At 44.6% G+C, this 20,313-nt stretch overlaps 1 protein-coding gene across 4 annotated transcripts in view; it reads right to left on the reverse strand.

The window, feature by feature from the left end:
- Positions 1-17,193, reverse strand: part of cnnm2 (cyclin and CBS domain divalent metal cation transport mediator 2) — a 153,065-nt gene extending 135,872 nt beyond the window's left edge. For all 4 annotated transcript variants that reach the window (XM_033034051.1, XM_033034054.1, XM_033034053.1 and 1 more), the window contains exon 1: positions 15,509-17,193. In XM_033034051.1, the coding sequence (XP_032889942.1) occupies positions 15,509-16,907 (1,399 nt within the window). In that variant the 5' untranslated portion in view covers positions 16,908-17,193. The remainder of the gene's footprint in view (positions 1-15,508) is intronic.
- Between the last annotated feature and the right edge of the window lie 3,120 nt (positions 17,194-20,313).

Here is a 20,313-nt window from a genome sequence, read left to right on the forward strand (position 1 = left end):
CAGAGTTTGAAAAGCTCCGACAAAAGTGAAACAGGTCTAATTCACAAGAACTTCTCTTTACACATCAAAAACGTCCCAAAATTGTCCCAAATAAATTAACAGAATTTGACATTGCTCCATGAAGATGTAAGGATGAATGATCTACCTTTGGTACAAAGTTGGAGTAGCAGAATGATTTTAGGAAAGTAATTCCAGAGCCTGGTATTAACAGCTGGAAGCAATAATGGTCGGATTAAATTTGCAGATGATTAAATATTTTATTGCATTCTATGAATGCAATTCATTCGTACTCATCCAGAACTTCTTATGAAGTCTGTAATTATCAACCATATCACCTCATTTGTTGTTCAGCTTTTACAGGACTGTCTTCATTTTCATATTACTTATGACCTTGGTGACATGAGCCATAGATATATTTGTCCATACATATAGTAATATTTCCTCTCGGCACTTGTATGGTTAAATCGCCTCAGTGTCAGTAATCCTGATCTCCAGTATTATCTGCACAAAGTGTCCACATTCTTCCTGTAATTGCACTTTCTCCACACACTCTGGTTTTCTCCCACTTTGAAAAGATTTATTAAAGTTGGTAGGTTAACTGGCCACCATTAATTACTACTACTATGTAGGTGAGTGCAGAATCTAAGGTAGTTAGGAAATGTGGAGAGAATATGTGTGGAAAGCTAGTAAGTAATGTAATTACTCTGTGAGCCAGCATTGATAGAAGAGGACAAATGCCCTCCGACATCATAAGGGAATGTGGTAAATATGGTAAACATTCAGCCTCAGATAAGCCAACTGCTCCATAATAATTGGGAAGAGAGTCAAGTGTCCCTCGACAAGCGTGCTTATTGTCAAATGTACTGGGAATGAAACAACAACATTCTTAATTGCTGCAGCTTTACAGACACATTAACACACTAGCACCAAAATGCAAAATAATCAAAATAATAAATTATCAGTAATACCAGATAATCAAACTATATAGTGCAAGCCAATGTATGTAGTACAACTTATATAAAGTCCATAGCAGATAGGGCTGTGGTTTGGACCTTGCAGTGTGATTTAAGAGTCTGATGGCTGATGGGAGGAAACTGCTTCCGAACATGGAGATAGTGGTCCTCAGGCACCTGCACTCTTCCTGATGGTAGCAAGAGTGATGCCAGGGTGATGTGGGTCTGATATAAGCTGTCTTCTTGAGTTAGAGTTGGCTGCGAGGTCAATATCTGTGCTGGACTGGGTAATGTCCACCATTTTTGCAGCCTCCTTCATTCCCAGGCATTCAAGTTACCAAACAGGATCATGATGCAATCAGACAATATGCCCTTGACTATACACTTGCAGATGTTCAAGAGTATTTGGTGACTTGTTGTATCTCTGTGATTGGATCAATGTGCTGGGCTCAAGACAGATCTTGAGAAGTGCACTCACAATAAAAATGGAAGCTGTTGCCTCCAATGCCGCTCCATCCATGAAGAAGACATTCATGGATCCTTGTTAACATTAATAATAATAATAATAATAATGTCTTTATTTATATAGCACATTTTTAGTCAACTTGCATTGACCCCAAAGTGCTTCACACAATTACTTCCATACAGACAGGCAAAGGTGGGTGAAGTGTCTTGCCCAAGGACACACACAGGCAAAGGTGGGTGAAGTGTCTTGCCCAAGGACACAACGACAGTATGCACTCCAAGCGGGATTCGAACCAGCTACCTTCCGGTTGCCAGCCGAACACTTAGCCTATTGTGCCATCTGTCGTCCATTAAGAGCAAGATGGTTGTTCTGGCACCATTCAGATGCTCCTGTACATTGACTCATTGTTACCCATTATTCTATCAATCAAGATGGTGTAATTGGTGAATTAACTTGAAACACTATCCAAGAGCCTGCTGCTTGCTTGCTAGCTAAGAGCACCACTGCTTATGCCGCCTCAGAATGCACCTGATTACTTGCAAATTCTGGATGCCATTTTACCTGGAAAATCTTCCAAATTTCTTATCTTCATAATGAAGTTCCACCCTTGTGCTACGGTATGCTTTTGCTGCTTCCTTTGAACAATTTCAATACATTTACTTGCAGGTTCAAATATGCTAATACTCTCCTAAAGAGGCTTCGATTTTCTAAAACTTCAGCCCAACATTGACCCTACTGATGTTATCTTGTACAATTGTCTTTAATCAATGTAAAAACTGAGATCCCCATTTTCTGACATTAGAGATGCCAACTATCAAAACTCCAAGTTTCTTGCCCTTGTGTTTAAAATTCTTCATCAGCATTTATTTTCCCCCTCAAAAAACATCCTCTCTATCTCCCCACTTCTCTTCATATGGAATATGGAATAAGAGTAGAATTAGGCCATTCGGCCAATCAAGTCTACTCCACCATTCAACCATGGCTGATTTATCTCTCCTAATCCAATTCTCCTGCCTTTTCCACATCTTTTACACCTGTACCTCAAGAATCTATCTATCTCTGCCTTAAAAATATCCACTGACTTGGCCTCTACAGCCTTCTGTGGCAAAGAATTCCACAGATTCACCACCCTCTGACTAAATAAATTTCTCCCCATCTCCTTCCTAAAAGAACATCCTTGAATTCTGAGGCTATGACCTCTAGTCCTAGATTCTCCCACTGGTGGAAACATCCTCTCCATATCCACTCTATCCAAGCCTTTCACTATTCTGTATGTTTTCAAGAGGTCCCCCCCATTCTTCTAAACTACAGCATGTACTGGCCCAGTGCTGACAAACGCTCATCACAGGTTAACCTACTCATTCCTAGGATCATTCTTGTAAACTCCTCTGGACCCTCTCCAGAGCCAGCACATCCTTCCTCAGATATGGTGCCCACAATATTCCAAATGCAGCCTTACCAGTGCCTTATAGAGACTCAACATTACATCCCTGTTTTTGCACTCAAGCCCTCTTGAAATAAATGCTAGCATTGAGTTTGCTTTCTTCACTACTGATTCGACTTGCAGCACTCCCAAGTCCCTTTGCACCTCCGCAACTTTGCCACAAAGCCTTCAATCCCCTCATCCAAATCATTAATACACAATGTGAAGAGTAGCACCCCCAGCACAGACCCTTGCAGAACTAGTCACTAGCAACCAACCAGAAAAAGCCCCCTTTTCTTGCCATTATTTGTCTTCTGCCATCCAGCGAACCTGCTACCCATGCTAGTATCTGTCCTTTGATACCGTAGGCTCTCATCTTCCTAAGCAGCCTAACGTGCGCCACCTTATCAAAGGCTTTGCGAAAATCTAAGTAAACATCTACTGACACTTCAGTATCAGTCTTGCTATTTACTTCTTCATAGAATTCCTGCAAATTTGTCAAGAAGGACCTCCCCCTCACAAAGCCATGTTGACTTTGGTCTATTTTATCGTGAACTTCCAAGTACTCCGTAACCTCATCCTTTATAATGGACTCTAAAATCTTCCTAACCACCAAAGTCAGCCTCACCGGCCTATACTTCCCACCAAGGTCTTGCTCCCTTTGTGTAGCGGGCAATATCGGCAATTTTCCAATCTAGGACCACTCTAGCGATTCCTGAAATATCACTATCAATGCCTCCAGAATCTTTCAAACCACCTCTTTCAGAACCCTAGGGTGCAGTCCATCCAGCCCAGGTGACTTATCCACCTTCAGCCCTTTCAACTTCCCCTGGTAATAGTCACTCCATTAACATCCACCCGACTCTCTTGAATTTCAGGCACGTGGCTGGTGTCCCTCCACTGTGAAGACTGACGCAAAAAAGTTATTCAACTCCTCTCATTTCTTTATTCCCTATTATCACTTCTCCTGTATCACTCTCCAGCAATCCAACGTCCACTCTTGCCTCTTTCTTGCTCTTTATATAACTGAAGAAACTCTTGCTATCATCTTATATTATTGGCTAGCTTACCTTCGTATTTCATGTTTTCTCCCCGTATTTTCTTTAGTTACTGTCTGTTGTTCTTTAAAAACTTCCCAATCCTCTGGCTTCCCACTAATCTTTGCTATGTTATACACTCTCTCTTTTTGCTTTATTCTGCCCTCGACGTCCCTTGTTAGCCAGTCGCCTCTTTCCACCCCTAGAATCTTTCTTCAGCTTTGGAATGCAAAGATCCTGCATTTTCTGGATTATCCCCAGAAATTCCTGCCATTACTGTTCCACCGCCATCCCTGCCTGGGTCCCTTTCCAAGTCAACTTTGGCCAGCTCCTTCCTCATGTCTCTGTAGTTCCCATTGTACAGCTGCAAAACGGTCACATCCTTCAACGTGTTTTGCTGCGTGTGTTCATAACTGACAAAACTGCGGCACAGCAATGAATCTTTATTAGATTCAGGATATGAACCAGTTACAAGTATCACAGGTGACCCAGATATTCAAGCCACTCCATTTCTAGACCAATTTGTTTCTTTTATTTACCATTTGTGAATATATATACAGGTGCACAACCTTTTATCCGAAAGCCTTGGGACCAGACACTTTTCGTAATTCGGAATTTGTCGGTCTTCGGAATGGATTTTTTTTAGCGTAGACTTTAATGGCTGGCTCAGTGGTAGAGTGCTCGGCTCATATCCGCAAGGTCGCGAGTTTGCGCCTTGATCCCGGCAGTTCCTCGGTCGCGAGTTTGAGTCTTCAATGTACTTTTTTCTTGCAGAATAAATGTCTGTATGAAATGCAGTGTGTTGAATGAATTCCTGAATTTGTAAATGTGACCGCAGCATTGAATCACCTCTCGCACTCATGTCACCCTAGCGGGGCTTCATGCCCTTAGGCGGCCTAAGGCGACATTTTCACACTCTTATATCCGTGTGCAGCAGAGGCGACGTGCGTTTGGCGCCAAACGTGAGCTTTGGTGTGCAGACGACATCCTGGAAAAAATGTCCGGTTTCTTCCAGGTAGGCGATATACCATCCCGGGCAATATACCCTCCACTTCTCTTTTATGAAGGGGATTTAGTTCCCCTTTCTTCCAGGACCGACCGGAGGTTCCGCTGTCACCTCTGCGGGCCGCCCTCGGCGAACGCTCACTCAACTTTGTCTTGGGATTCCTACTCTCCCGCGCAATGTATCCTCACCTTCTCTTTTATGAATGGGGATTTAGTTCCCCTTTCTTCGAGGACCGACCGGAGGTTCCGCTGTCACCTCTGCGGGCCGCCCTCGGTGAACGTCCTGTCTCCCTGTCCCTGGGATAGCAGGGGGCGATCAAACAGCACAATACCCCCCTCCCCCTCCAACTCCAGAGGAATCCGCTCCCCGATGGGCCGCTACGGCGACAAGTGGCAGTTCGCCCACAGCCCGAGCTGCGCGACCCCAAGAACAAGACGTACCTTGCACACCATCAGCTTCTCCCCATACGGGGAGCGTGTTCCTCTGGAGTTGGAGCGGGGCTGGGCTGGAGTTGCTGATCTGAGATCTCCGTGCTTGCAGTGGGCCTGGGGGTCGCTGTCCCGATGAGGGGGCGCAGCTCGGGCTGTGGGCGAACTCCCACTTGTCACTGTAGCGGTCCATCGGGGAGCGGCTTCTGGTGGTCCTGATGTCTCCGGCCAGTTTGCAGTTTTCCTCTGGAGTTGGAACGGGGCTGGGCTGCTGCTGGCTGTGGGTCTCTGGGATCTCCGTGCTTGCAGTGGGCCTGGGGGTCGCTGTCCCGATGAGGGGGCGCAGCTCGGGCTGTGGGCGAACTCCCACTTGTCACTGTAGCGGTCCATCGGGGAGCGGCTTCTGGTGGTCCTGATGTCTCCGGCCAGTTTGCAGTTTTCCTCTGGAGTTGGAACGGGGCTGGGCTGCTGCTGGCTGTGGGTCTCTGGGATCTCCGTGCTTGCAGTGGGCCTGGGGGTCGGTGTCCCGTTGGTCCTGACGTCTCCGGTGATTGGCACTGACCTGCTAGCATCGCTGACATGAAGACAGTGCAAAGCCCCCGCGGCGGTGCAATGGGCGGGGAGCTGGAGAGGGGAGGGAAGGGGTCACACACATGGCCGGGAAGCAGAGGGGTGTAGGTGGGGTGAAACTGAAGGCAGCAACAATCTGCTGCTGCTGCCTGCCCGCTGAGTTAAAAAGTTCCCACGCAAGACTCACGATACACTGTGTATCGTGAGTCTACCGTGGGAACTTTTTAATTCAGCGGGCAGGCAGCAGCATATTGTCAATTATTAACCCTCCCGCGCAATATACCCTCACCTTCTCTTTTATGAATGGGGATTTAGTTCCCCTTTCTTCGAGGACCGACCGGAGGTTCCGCTGTCACCTCTGCGGGCCGCCCTCGGTGAACGTTTTCAAGGACCTTTCTTCAAGGACCGAAAAAATGTCCGCTATTCGGAGGTTTTCGTTATTTGGATCTTCGGATAAAAGGTTGTGTACCTGTATATATATATTTCCACAGAAATTTTTTACTTACAACCATCTACGATGGAAAAATAAATGCTCACATAAAAATGTCAATCTTTAATATACTCTGGTACTTGCAGTGACAGAATCCCAGCATCCTGTTGTTTCAAGCCATCTCATCTTGATAAGTAAATGCCAAAAGCAATTATTTCCCTTGTCAGTAGTGGAGAACATTAAATAACTGAAAATACAACCTGATCACAGTACTTGGCAACAATTACAAAACTTATTTCCATAGAGTTACTGCTTGATTTCAAATCAAATTCCTCAACTAACAAAGATTAAACTAACTTAAGCATACTTAATTAAAAAAAAGGCACCTGGTATTTATTTTTTACCTATCAAGTTCAACATATGTGACCTATCTACAATTTATTGTTAACTATTGAGCCTCTTGCCTCAAAACTATTTAGAAATTTCACCAAACAACCTTGGAATTTAATCAAGCAAATTTTATGGACCAAGTCAAGTCAAGAGAGTTTTATTGTCATGTGTCCCAGATAGGACAATGACATTCTTGCTTGCAGCAACACAACAGAATATGTAACCATAATACAGAACAGGAGATAAAAGTTCAGTGTGTCCATATACCATAGACCACATATATATACACACACACACACACACACACAATAAATAAACAGATAAAGTGCAATAGGCTGTTATTGTTCAGAGTTTGTTTGATGTCGTATTTAATAGCTTGATGGCTGTGGGGAAGAAGCTGTTCCTGAACCTGGATGTTCCAGATTTCAAGCTCCTGTACGTTCTTCCCGATTGCAACGGAGAGATGTGTGTGTGGCCAGGATGGTGTGAATCTTTGATGATGTTGGCAACCTTTGAGGCAGCGACTGCGATAGATCCCTTCGATGGTGGGGAGGTCAGAGCCGATTATGGACTGGGCTGTGGTCACAATTTTTTTAAAACAATATTCAACCCGTTTTCTTCTATTTGTTTACAAACTGAAAGAAGGTAACACTGAACACTATCGGACAATTTACACAGGACTTTCACAGTAAATGGTAGAGCCATGGAGAGTTGTGGAACATAGAGATCAACGAGGACAGGTATGTGGTTCCCTGAAAGTGGCGGTTCAGGTAGATTGGGTGTTTTGGCACGCTTGCCTTCATTGGGAAGGGTATTGAGTACAAAATTTGGGACATCACAATCCAGCTGTACAACCCATTGGGGAGACCACACTTGGTTAGTTTTGTTTGCTACCCATAGGAAGGATGTCATTAAGTTGGAAAGGATTCCGAAGAGATTGATCAGGGCGTTATTTGCACAAATCCCAATGACAGCATCTGCACCCATTGCCCTTCTACACGCCACATTAAATCTATTCCCCTTGCTGTGCCAAGTAAACGAGTTCCTGCTAAACTTTAGGTCTGACAATATTTAATTGACAGGTTACTTTAATTAATGTCTATCTATTCTTCCAAAAACAATACTAGTTACCAATGTAATGTAATTTTTCAGTGCTGGCAAAAATCTTTGGAAATGTCCTTGGCATCCTATATGCTGCCATCACATTCATCCTATAGTGCACCAATCTGTATACAGAGCTCCAGCTGGGAGCAGTTTTATTCACTACAAACATAATCTCCCTGCTTCTGCACTCTAGTCACAGTCGATAAAAACAAGCATCCCATACACTTTCTTCATTACCTTGTCTACTACTTTTTTCAGGGATCCGTTAAAATGCATTTCAAGATCCCTTTGTTCTTCTACATTTCTTAGATTCCCTTGCTCTTTCCCAGTTTTGTACTCATTGAAATAGTTCAGATATCTTCCTGCAACCAATAAACATATTCCCATGAATCATGTAACCAACTTTGATATCAGTCAAACATCTTAAGGAGAGGGTCAATAAAGTCCAAATGATTTACATATTACACAAGTGAATCGAAAACCTATTATCTGAGCCTCCAATGCCAAATATCAAAGAGGGAAAACTAAATTAAATTGAGGAAATATACAAATCCTTTTGAACAGAAATTATATGTATTCCACAATCAAAGAAACATTTTCAATAGAAATCATGTACAAGTCAGACTATAAGCAGAATACCACGTTTGATTTTTGTATAAACAGAAAAAGTTGTATGCCAAATATAAGAATACTGAGAAAATGACAGGAGACATGTACAATAAGACCAACCATATTAGTATAATAAGGCAAGGTGAAGAAAGTATTGGTAAACAGACTTCAAAAAAGTTCCTTTAAAATGGTTACCAAAATAAACAATTCAGAAGGATGATACGAAACACACCAAATGAACTACCTATAATCTGCATCAAAGCGTCAGAATCTCTAACACCAAAACATAAACAGGAAGGCTGGAAGAACACAGAGGGTCAATCAACATTTATGGAGGCAAAAGGCACTGGTTGATATTAGGACAGAGAAGAAACAGCATCCTGCCTTTGTTCCAGATTCCAGTATCAGTAGTCTCTTTTGTCTTCTCACCGACAGCAACCACTTCACCCCCCCACATGTTGCTACACTGTTGCAAGGAAACTATTCTGGCCCCACAGCTTGCATCTCGTAATTTTAACACAAATGAATGGAATAGAGGCCGGAATGCCAACACTCACTAGAACATGGAACTAAACGGAAAGTTTTACTGGATTACAATGCATTGATAAACATGGACTTTTAAACAGGATCTCAAATGGTACATTGGGCGATGCACCCACTCGACATGGTGACAAATCAAACTCCGAACAAACAATAATCCACATCACCACATTCTGGATTGGATATAAAATTCAATTGAGACATCTTTGGGAAAAACTCGTTCTGGAAAAAGTCCTTCTGGGGCTTATGAACCTAAAATTTATGTTACAAGGCACTTAATTTATGTTATAAGCCATACACCATGTGAACTTCAAGAAAGCAAATTAAGAGAAAAAATAAATAAATATTCAAAGTACAGTTAGAGTACTCAGCCTGGGATTGCCTTTCCCTTACTTTTTCTACAAAATCCAATATAAATGATTTAAGGGAGCTATCTAATTCCCCAAGAGGCAAAATGATCAGTGCTGGTACAAGAACAAAATGGCAGGAGCCGAAATTCAAGATCTTGGCATCTTACAAACTAGTATCCCTCGGCAGCAGAGGTGGTGCTTTGCTACAACAAACATTTTCAATGTAACTGTGAATAAATCTGCACAATTAAAATGTATGCCTCCCTTTGAAATAATGGATTTTCTAGAATCTTGCCTCCATCATGTTACCATCTGGCAATCTGGACTCACACCTTGACACTACAGAACAATACTGAAAGTATGGTGCATTGAGGTGACATCTTTTAACATTAAACCAAGACACAAACTGCTCTTTCAGCTCAACAGAGGAAGAGAGAAAGAAAATCCTGGAACTCAGCGAGTCAAGCAACTTACATGTGGGGAAAAGTAATTGAGGACCTTTCAAGTCAAGCGCTTGAATCAGGGCAAAAAGAGTTCTCCTAAAATGCTCATCAATATTGTATCCCTCAAGTATAATTGAAAAAATAAACTTCTGGGTTATAAATCTCCTTGCTGTGGCAGGACCTACCGTACAAAATCAACTCTGGTGTTTTCAATATTAATTATAATGATTGAACTTCTAAAATACTGGAAACAGAACTACCAACTTGAATCCACAGCCTTTGAGTTTTGCTGGGATCATGAAAGGTATATTGCAAAATCATCTTTTCGGTTTCTGTATGTGGAAAAAATATATGATTTTGGCTTTCTTTAGCAAAAACCAATGGCAATACCATTACCAAAATCACCTTCTAATGACGTCAAATATGAACATTTGCTCCCTTCACCCAAATTCTAAATTTCTGTAGTTGTGAATCTGCATTCTGACAGTACTCCCAAAGGAACACACAAAGTTATTTTATGCAGTACCGTGACTGGGAATAACGCACTGCTTACATCCTGAGTAATCAACACATCAGGTTAATGGCAGATGATAAATATTCCCATATCAATACATTCGGGTTGAAGTTAGACATTTAGGCAGTTGACCAGTGGAATTTGCACACCTGTCCTCTGCTCGAGCAGTGAAAATTAGCCCATACTTATAAAAGTATCCAAGGCGAACCAGGGCAGGGCCTTCACAGTGAATGGTAGAGCCCCTGGGAATGTTGTAGTGCAGAGTGATCTAGGAGTACAGGTTGACAGTTCCCTGAAAGTGGCATCACAAGTAGATCGGGTGGTCAAGGTGGCGATTGGTACATTAACCATATAACAATTACAGCACGGAAACAGGCTATCTCGGCCCTTCTAGTCCGTGCCGAACACTTATTCTCCCCTAGTCCCATCTACCTGCACTCAGACCATAACCCTCCATTCCTTTCCCGTCCATATAACTATCCAATTTATTTTTAAATGATAAAATCGAACCTGCCTCCACCACCTCCACTGGAAGCTCATTCCACACAGCTACCACTCTGAGTAAAGAAGTTCCCCCTCATGTTACCCCTAAACATCTGTCCCTTAATTCTCAAGTCATGTCCTCTTGTTTGAATCTTCCCTACTCTCAGTGGGAAAAGCTTATCCATGTCAACTCTGTCTATCCCTCTCATCATTTTAAAGACCTCTATCAAGTCCCCCCTTAACCTTCTGCGCTCCAAAGAATAAAGGCCCAACTTGTTCAACCTTTCTCTGTAACTTAGTTGCTGATACCCAGGCAACATTCTAGTAAATCGCCTCTTTACTCTCTCTATTTTGTTGACATCCTTCCTATAAGTAGGCGACCAAAATTGTACACCATACTCCAGAATTGGCCTCACCAAAGCCTTGTACAATTTTAACATTACATCCCAACTTCTATACTCAATGCTCTGATTTATAAAGGCCAGCACACCAAAAGCTTTCTTTACCACCCTATCTACATGAGATTCCACCTTCAGGGAACTGTGCAGTTATTCCTAGATCCCTCTGTTCAACTGCATTCCTCAATTCACTACCATTTACCATGTACGTCCTATTTTGATTTGTCCTGCCAAGATGTAGCACCTCACACTTATCAGCATTAAACTTAGCCTTCATCAGTCAGGGTATCGGGTGTAGAAGTTGGGGCATTATGTTACAATTGTACAAAACATTGACAAGACCACATTTGGAGCACTATGTTCAATTTTGGCCATGAGTGGAAGGATGTTATTAAGTGGAAAGAGTGCAGGGAACATTTACGAGGATGTGATCAGGACCCGAGGGCCTGACCTATAGTAAGATTTGGCAAGCTAGGACTTTATTCCTTGAAGCGCAAGAGGTTGACGAGTGATCCTACAGGGTGTATAAATCATGTGGAGAATTGACAAAGCTTTTTCCTCAAGGTAGGGGAAAACAAGAACCAAAGGACATATTTAAGGTGAGAGGGGAACGATTTAATAGGAACCAGAGGGAGAACTTTTGTGCACTGCCAGAGGTAGTCGAGGCAAGCACAATAACATTTAAAAGACAATTGGACAGGAAAGGTTTAGACAGATACGAGCCAAATATAGTCAAATGGGACTAGTTTAGATGGGCATCTTGATAGCATGCATGTGTTGGGCTGAAGGGCCTGTTTCCATGCTGAATGCCTCAGATTTTCTAACTGGCTTCAAAAGTTGCTTTTTAATTCTGAACCTGACATGATGTTTGTAACACTGAACTGGGCAAAAATGATGTATGCTTTTTCATTATTTTTCACATGCAAAAACATAAATTTCTCTTTTGATCAAAGACTGGTAATATTTCCTGCATCTCACTATATACTTCCAGTGCACATTGAGCTGCTCTGGTTGTATTTAAAAAGTGGCACAGTTGACAGCAAGTACAATTTAGCACAACTGACAGGTGATCACTGCTAGCAGCAAGATCATCAACCATAGTGCCACGAACAATCCACTCCCATAAAAGGTATGGGTTAAAAGGTACGGAGAAAGCTTGTGAAACATTATCTCTACCCACAGATGGGAATCTTTTAGAGAACATAACTGTTGGCATTGCTTCCTCCACAAAATTTCCCACCCCTTACTGGTCTGGAGTCAATGGCAAAGAGGAGATCCCAACAACTCAAAACCAAACATTGCTAGAAACCAAATTCCACCCACTGCCCCATGCATGACCCAAGCAAGAAAAATCCTTGGCCATAAAGATGGACCATGCATTTTAATCCTACACACTTGTTGAAGAGCTCCAATGTGTGTTTTTGCAAGTATTCCGGGATTAATAATTTGACTTAAAACTCGATATAACGCCAAAATTGGCTTACAAAATATAGATGGAAAGACTAAGTCTGCCCCCTCATACAGCAGCAGGGAAAATATTAAAAACAGAAAAACTATTTCAAAGAAATGGGTTAAACTTCACCAACATACAAGGGAACGTATGCAATTGCTTCTAAAGAATGCTGCAAAACTGCATTTTTTAGCCACATGAATAAAAATGGTAGCTGATTCTTGTTGCAAGTCAGAACTTTTGTCCAGAGTATATCTTAGGTCAGTACTTGCAAGCAATTACTTTTTGATAAATGTTTTAATAATGCATCCCCCACAAAGGCAAACCAACAAGCTCCAAAATGTACAGTACCCTCCATAATGCTTGGGACAGATCCATCATTTATTATCTGCCTCTGTACTCAACAATTTGAGATTTGTAATAGGAAAAAAAATCACATGTGGTTAAAGTGCACATTGTCAGATTTTAATAAAGGCCATTATTATACATTTTGGAAAGTAGTCATGTTTAGTATTTTGTTGCATATCCTTTGCATGCAAAGATTGCTTGAAGTCTGCAATTCATGGACATCATCAGTTGCTGGGTGTCTTCTCCGGTAATGCTCTGCCAGGCCTGTATTGCAGCCATCTTTAGCTTATGCTTATTTTGGGGGCTGGTCCCCTTCAGTTTTCTCTTCAATATATAAAATACATGCTCTATTGCGTTTAGATCGGGTGATTGACTTGTTCATTCAAGAATTGACCATTATTTAGCTTTGAAAACTCCTTTGTTGCTTTAGCAGTACATTTGGGATCATTGTCTTGCTGTAGAATGAACCGCCTGCCAATGAATTTTGAGGCATTTGTTTGAACTTGAACAGATAGGATGTGTGTATACACTTCAGAATTCTTTATGCTGCTACCATCAGCAGTTGTATCATCAATGAAGATAAGTGAGCCAGTACCTTCAGCAGCCATACATGCCCAGGCCATCACCCCCACAACTGTGTTTCACAGATGAGGTGGTATGCTTTGGATCTTGGGCAGTTCCTTCTCTCCTCCATACTTTGCTCTTGCCATCACTCTGATACAAGTTAATCTTCATTTCATTTGTCCACAAGACCTTTTCCAGAACTGTGGTTGCTCTTTCAAGTACTTCTTGGCAAACTGTAACCTGGCCATCCTATGTTTGGGGTTAACCAGTGGTTTGCATCTTGCAGTGTAGCCTGTATTTCTGTTCATGAAATATTCTGCATAGTGGTCATTGACAAATCCACACCTGACTCCTGAAGAGTGTTTCTGAACAGTCGGACAGGTGTTTGGGGATTTTTCTTTATTATAGAGAGAATTCTTCTGTCATCAGCTGTCGAGATCTTCCTTGACCTGCCAGTCACTTTTCTGATTAGTAAGCTCAACAGTGCTCTTTCTTCTTAATGATGTCCCAAACAGTTGATTTTGAGAAGCCTAAGGTTTGGCTGATGTCTCCAACAGTTTTATTCTTGCTTCTCAGTCTCATAATGGCTTATTTGACTTTCATTGGCACAACTTTGGTCCTCATGCTGATAAACAGCAATAAAAGTTTCCAAAAGTGATGGAAAGACTGGAGGAAATACTATGTGTTGAGAGCACTCTCATGCATTAAGGATGCAATTAGACACACCTGTGAAGCCATGTGTCGCAAACATTATGGCGCCCTGAAATTGGGGGGGGGGGGGGGGGGGATAAAAAATGTATAACCACAGCTGTAATTTCTACATGGTTAAACCAAACTGTATAAAAATGGCCTTTATTAAAATCTGACAATGTGCTCTTTATAACCACATGTGATTTTTTTCTATTACAAATCTCAAATTGTGGAGTACAGAGGCAAATACATAAATTATGGATCTTTGTCCCACTCATTATGGAGGGTACTGTAAGTTTACTTTCTCCATTTGTTTTAGCAGGAGAGGGACTGACATTTCAAATCAGTTTCCTTTTTACTACTGCAGCAACTCATTCCTCTGCTCAAGTCACCCGATGCTGGCCAAACATACTTCCAATTTCGATTATCAGAGTTGGTGGACACAAATTTCAATACAATGACAGTCACCAACTAAACTTTGCAAGTTACATTTGTAAACTTTATTCTTCCAAAAGGCAAGGGGTATTCTGACAAATTTTCACGAACTTGAAATGAATACTCGAGTATGTGGACAATTGAATTGCAATCAGCAAAAAATTGGCAGACATATCCATCATTCATAAATATTTTTTACAGATGAAATTTTAAAATCATGTAAAGGCTAACTACTAAATGAATAACCAAGTATGCTTGGCAACAAGTTTTAGAATAAAACCAATGAGTGTGAGCAACACATTCTCACGACATGTATAGAATTGAATTTTAAAGTAGACTTGGTTTGTAAAATGTTGACATGTCTAGATGTCAGTTGGTGAACTCCTCTTACATTCTGTTACTGCTGTGTATTATCGATCTTAGCAATTGAATGAATGAATAAGTGCATCTATATATTTCCCTTGCAATTTTAAGATTTGAAAGCAGGCTGCATACCGTGGTGAACTGTTCTGGTGTTGTACGTTCAGAAAACGTCACCTTAAAAGCTATAGGGGAAAAAAGATCAAAGATATTCGGTAGATTTCAGACTATTATTTTTGCATCCTGGTCAGCATAATCCCAACTCAGGAAAGAACACCAAGTATCTATGCGAAACGCCTGGCAACGTTCAGATGCGCATCGGGGAAATAGAACGGCTACATATTGTATAAACAGGTGCGACCGATAAACTATGGAAATAACCTAAACACATTACGGCGCGAAGAAGCTTGGCACTGACATGCATCAAATGCAGCATAGGAAGGACAAGATACCTGTAAGAAGCGTGTACAAATGTGACAATTTGATCGAAAATAAACCATAATCGGCATTATCCCACCTTTTTTAAATTCTTCCAACATTGCATCCAGCTTGGTGTCGTTAAAGACAAAATGCAAGGGGTGGTTGTAAAATTTGGTGATGGTCTTCAAAGGAGTGCAGTCATCGGGGTCCACGAAGGCCAGGTCCTTGACAAAAAGCAGGTCAACGATGTTGGACTGCTCGCCCTCGTAGACCGGGATCCTGGTGTAACCGCTCTCCATGATCTCTGACATAGTGCTGAAATCCAAGATCGCCTCGCAAGCGATCATGAAGCAGTCCCGCAGAGGAGTCATCACGTCCTCCACCGTCTTAGTCCTGAGCTCCAGAGCGCCCTGTATGATGTTGAGCTCCTCTTTGACCAGGTCATTGTAAGGGTCGGTGACCCGCAGCATCTCCAGCAGCTTTTCGCGGTTGTACACGGTGCCGATCTCCTGGCCCAGGATCACGTCGAGCAGCCGACTGACCGGGTACGAGGCGGGGAAGGTGAGCAGCATGAAAAACTTAGTTAGGACGATGGTGTTGGAGCCCACTGCCAGGCCGTGGCGGGAGCAGATAGCCTGAGGCACGATTTCTCCGAAGATAACGATGCCCACGGTGGACATGGCCACGGCCACCACGCCCGAACCGGCGATGTCGTCCAGCAAGATGGTGAGGGTGGTATTCACCAGCACGTTGCCCAGCAGCAGCGAACAGAGCAGGTAGTTGCCCTGTCGCCGCACCGGCTCAATGCGCTTGGCGTAATTCTTCTCCTTGTCCGTGCCGCAGTTCTGCACGATGCGCAGCTCCATGGGGTCGAGCGCCATCAGGCCCAGGTTGAGGCCACTGAACATGCCCGACAGGCAGAGCAGCAGCGAGATGAAGATGACCTGCAGCCAGAAAGGCAGCAAAAATTTCCGTTCCTCCACCACCATCACCATGGTGTCTTCGGCGTCGTGATAGAGCCAGTCTGCCGGCTCGGGAGCCCGGCCGTTCGCCGTGCACAGGTAATAAGATTTGGTCTTCTCCGTCTTCCGCAGCGGCTTGATGTCCATCTCGATGACCCCCGTGCTGCGGCGGCTGACCGCCACGCCGGGCAGCACCACGATGTCCGAGGTGCGGACACCGCACGGGTCGAAGTCGCGGTCGGCCGCCGTGCGCCGGTGCTCGGTGAAACCGATGCGACTCCAGGTGCTGTTGTCGATGTGGCGGCCGTAGAGCCGAAGCCGGACCCGGGTGCGTTCGCTCACCCGCACCACGCCTCCTCCCATGCTCGTCACGTCGTCCGTGTCCTCCAGCCTCAGGCCGATGATGACCGTACCGGCTTCCTCCCCCTCCGCCGTCGCCTCGCAGCCCCGCAGCAGCAGGCAGCAGCAGCAAGCGCCCAGGAAGAAGCCGACTCGGCTGCCGCTGCTGCTGCTGCCGGCCGCCATGTTTGTCATGGAAATGGAGGCGCTGCCCCCCTCAACGAGTGTAAATTATAGCGATTTATGCGGAGGGAGGGAGGTGGGGAGGAGGGGGGGTCACATCTAATAATCAGTGTCTGTCATTCCTCTCTCGGCATCTCCCCTTCTCTTTGCGCCGGCATTACACGCCTCTTTCCCAGTATTAATGGCTGTTATCCCGCTGAGCCCATCGGTTCGGTCCGTCCCCCCGCCCCCCTCACACAACCTCGCGCTCTGACTCAAACTCGGACCCAGCTCCGCCTCGAGCTCCGGCCAACCGTCATCCGCGCGCCCCGCCTTGACGGGCAGCCACTCACGGCCCGGATGGAAGGCAGCCTCCAGCCAATGGGAAGGGCGAGGGGGCGGGCCGTTCCTGGACGGCGCCCTATCAGGAAGGAGGGTGGGCGGGCCCGCCCACGTGGTGTACCCGCCAAACCCAGTCGACTCCTTCCCCGCCGACCTCCTGTCCCCATTGGCTTGGCGCTGCCAGGCACGTGATGCGACGCTGCCCTTATATGGAAGCAGCCAACCGGATGGTGGGCGGGGCTGGTGGATGGAAGCCAATCGGAACGTGTATTCCCGCTAGCTGCCAAGGCTCGTGCCCTTGTTGCACGGGCCGTGTATTTGTATCAATGAACGTCGGTGTGCACGTGGATGCGCTCCTGTCAAGTCCCCGGGACCGAACCTCGGACTATCTCCGTCCATTGCGCTGCATTTTTACACTGCACTCGTTGCACTCATGCACTTTTATATGTATAATTCTGCTAATGTAGCGGGACCAGCAGGTTCCGGAACTGCTTCTACCCTGCGGCTGTTATCCTACTTAACTCTGCACCTTGGTGATTGCCCGTCACCCCCCCCCCCCCCCCCCCCTCGGACACTACTTCCCCCAGTGACTGATCTCCCCCCCCCCCCCCGAAAATTGCACTACTGCTACTATATATATATTTATATATATTTTACTGTTCCATTATTCAGTGTTCGCACTTCTGGATGAGATGCTAACTGCATTTCTTGGTTCTTGGTTTCTTGGTCCTCCAAAATATTCCAAATGGAGTTTAAACTGGAGGTGGTGGAGGTGTTGAAATTGGTTTGCAAGAGCTTCTGCTTTCGCCTGGTCCTCAGTGATCAGACAGTTGTTCACTTTAAGCATCTGGACACCAGTGTTGTCTGTCCGTCTGGATTTCACATATCTCCAAAAAGCCTTGGATTGCTCTCCCGCAAGAATAGAAGAAACATGTTGTCTATGAGCACTCCTAATTGCACGATCGACTTGCTTTCGCACTCTAGTAAAATTGTCCCAGTCCAGTTTTGTACCCCTTTTTTTGGCATGGATATAAAACTTCTCTTTCTTACTGCAGAGACGTTTCAGTTTTGCCGAAAACCAAGGAGGACGCATACAGCCCTTAATGAGTTTTTGAGGAACATGATTTGTAACAATATTATTTAAAGAGTTGTCTCTGTACTTGTACACTGCACAATGACAATAAAGTTTGAATCTGAATCTGAATCTAATGTACATTATGATTTTCTTGCGTTGCATGCAAAATAAAGAATGTCACTATATTTAAGTTTAGTTTATTGTCATGTGTATCGAGGTACAGTGAAAAGCTTTAGTTGCGTGCTAACCAGACAGTGGATATACAATACAAGATTACAATCGAGCCGTCCACAGTGTACAGATACATGATAAAGGGAATAACTTGAATAACTTGTAGTGCAAGATAAAGTCAGTAAAGTCCGATCAAGGGTGTCCAATGAGGTAGATAGTAGTTCAGGACTGCTGGTTGTTGGTAGGATGATTCAGTTGCCTGTTAACAGCTGGGAAGAATTGTCCCTGAATCTGGAGGTAGACAAAAATGCTGGGGAAACTCAGCGTCTATGGAGCGAAGGAATAGGTGACGTTTCGGGTCGAGACCCTTCTTCAGACTGATGTGGGGATGGGGGGGGGGAGGTGGGAAGAAGAAAGGAAGAGGTGGAGACAGTGGGCTATGGGAGAGCTGGGAAGGGGAGGGGAAAGAGAGAAAGCAAGGACTACCTGAAATTGGAGAAGTCAATGGTCATATCGCTGGGGTGTAAACTACCCATCCCTTTGGAGGTGGCCAAAGTGTCGGAGGATTATCTGTTGTATGTGACGGCTGGTAGGGTGGAAGATGAGGACAAGGGGGACGCTGCCCTTGTTACGAGTGGGGGGATGGGGAGTGAGACCAGAGCTACAGGATATAGAAGAGACCCTGGTGATAGCTTCATCTATAGTCAAAGAGGGGAACCCCCGTTCCCTAAAGAATGAGGACATCTCCGATGCCCTGGTTTGGAACACCTCATCCTGGGTGCAGATGCGGCATAGATGGAAGAATTGGGAGTAATAATAATAATAATGGATGGGATTTATATAGCGCCTTTCTAATACTCAAGGCGCTTTACATCGCATTATTCATTCACTCCTCAGTCACACTCGGTGGTGGTAAGCTACTTCTCTAGCCACAGCAGCCCTGGGGCAGACTGACGGAAGCGTGGCTGCCAATCTGCGCCTACCGCCCCTCCGACCACCACCAATCACTCACACACATTCACACACCATTCACATACAGGCAAAGGTGGGTGAAGTGCCTTGCCCAAGGACACAACAACAGTATGCACTCCAAGCGGGATTCGAACCGGCTACCTTCCGGTCGCCAGCCGAACACTTAGCCCATTGCGACATCTGTCGTCCCGAGTAGGGGATATAGTCCTTACAGGAAGCAGGGTGGGAAGAAGTGTAGTCCAGATAGCCATTGGAGTCAGTGGGGTTGTAGCAGATGTCGGTCAGAAGTCTGTTACCTGCGATGGAGATAGTGATGTCTAGAAATGGAAGGGAGATGTCGGAAATGGTCCAGGTGAATTTGAGTGCCGGATGGAAGTTAGTGGTAAAATGGATGGTCAGTGAGATCTGCATGGGTGCAGGAGGTAGCACCAATGCAGTCATCGATGTAGCGGAGGTAGAGTTTGGGGATAGGGCCACGGTACGCCTCGAACAAGGATTGTTCGACGTACCCTACAAAGAGGCTGGCATAGCTGTGGCCTATGCGCGTGCCCATAGCTACGCCTTGGATTTGGAGGAAATGGGAGCAGTCAAACAAAAAAGTTGTTGAGGATAAGGACCAGCTCCGTTAAGCGGAGGAGAGTATCGGTAGACGGGGATTGGTTGGTTCTGCGGTCGATGAAGAAACGGAAGACTTTAAGGCCCTCCTGGTGGTGGATGGAGGTGTAGAGTGACTGGGCATCCATGGTGAAGATGAGGGAATGGGGGCCTTGAAAACAGAAAAGGGAGGGATTTGACCAGGCGGGATAGGATGGAATCGAGGTATGTGGAAATACGTTTGGTGGGACACATAAGGTGTACCTTTTCACACTTTTGTGCCTT

This window comes from Amblyraja radiata, chromosome 15 (assembly GCF_010909765.2).
Source record: "Amblyraja radiata isolate CabotCenter1 chromosome 15, sAmbRad1.1.pri, whole genome shotgun sequence".
NCBI classification, from domain to species: domain Eukaryota; kingdom Metazoa; phylum Chordata; class Chondrichthyes; order Rajiformes; family Rajidae; genus Amblyraja; species Amblyraja radiata.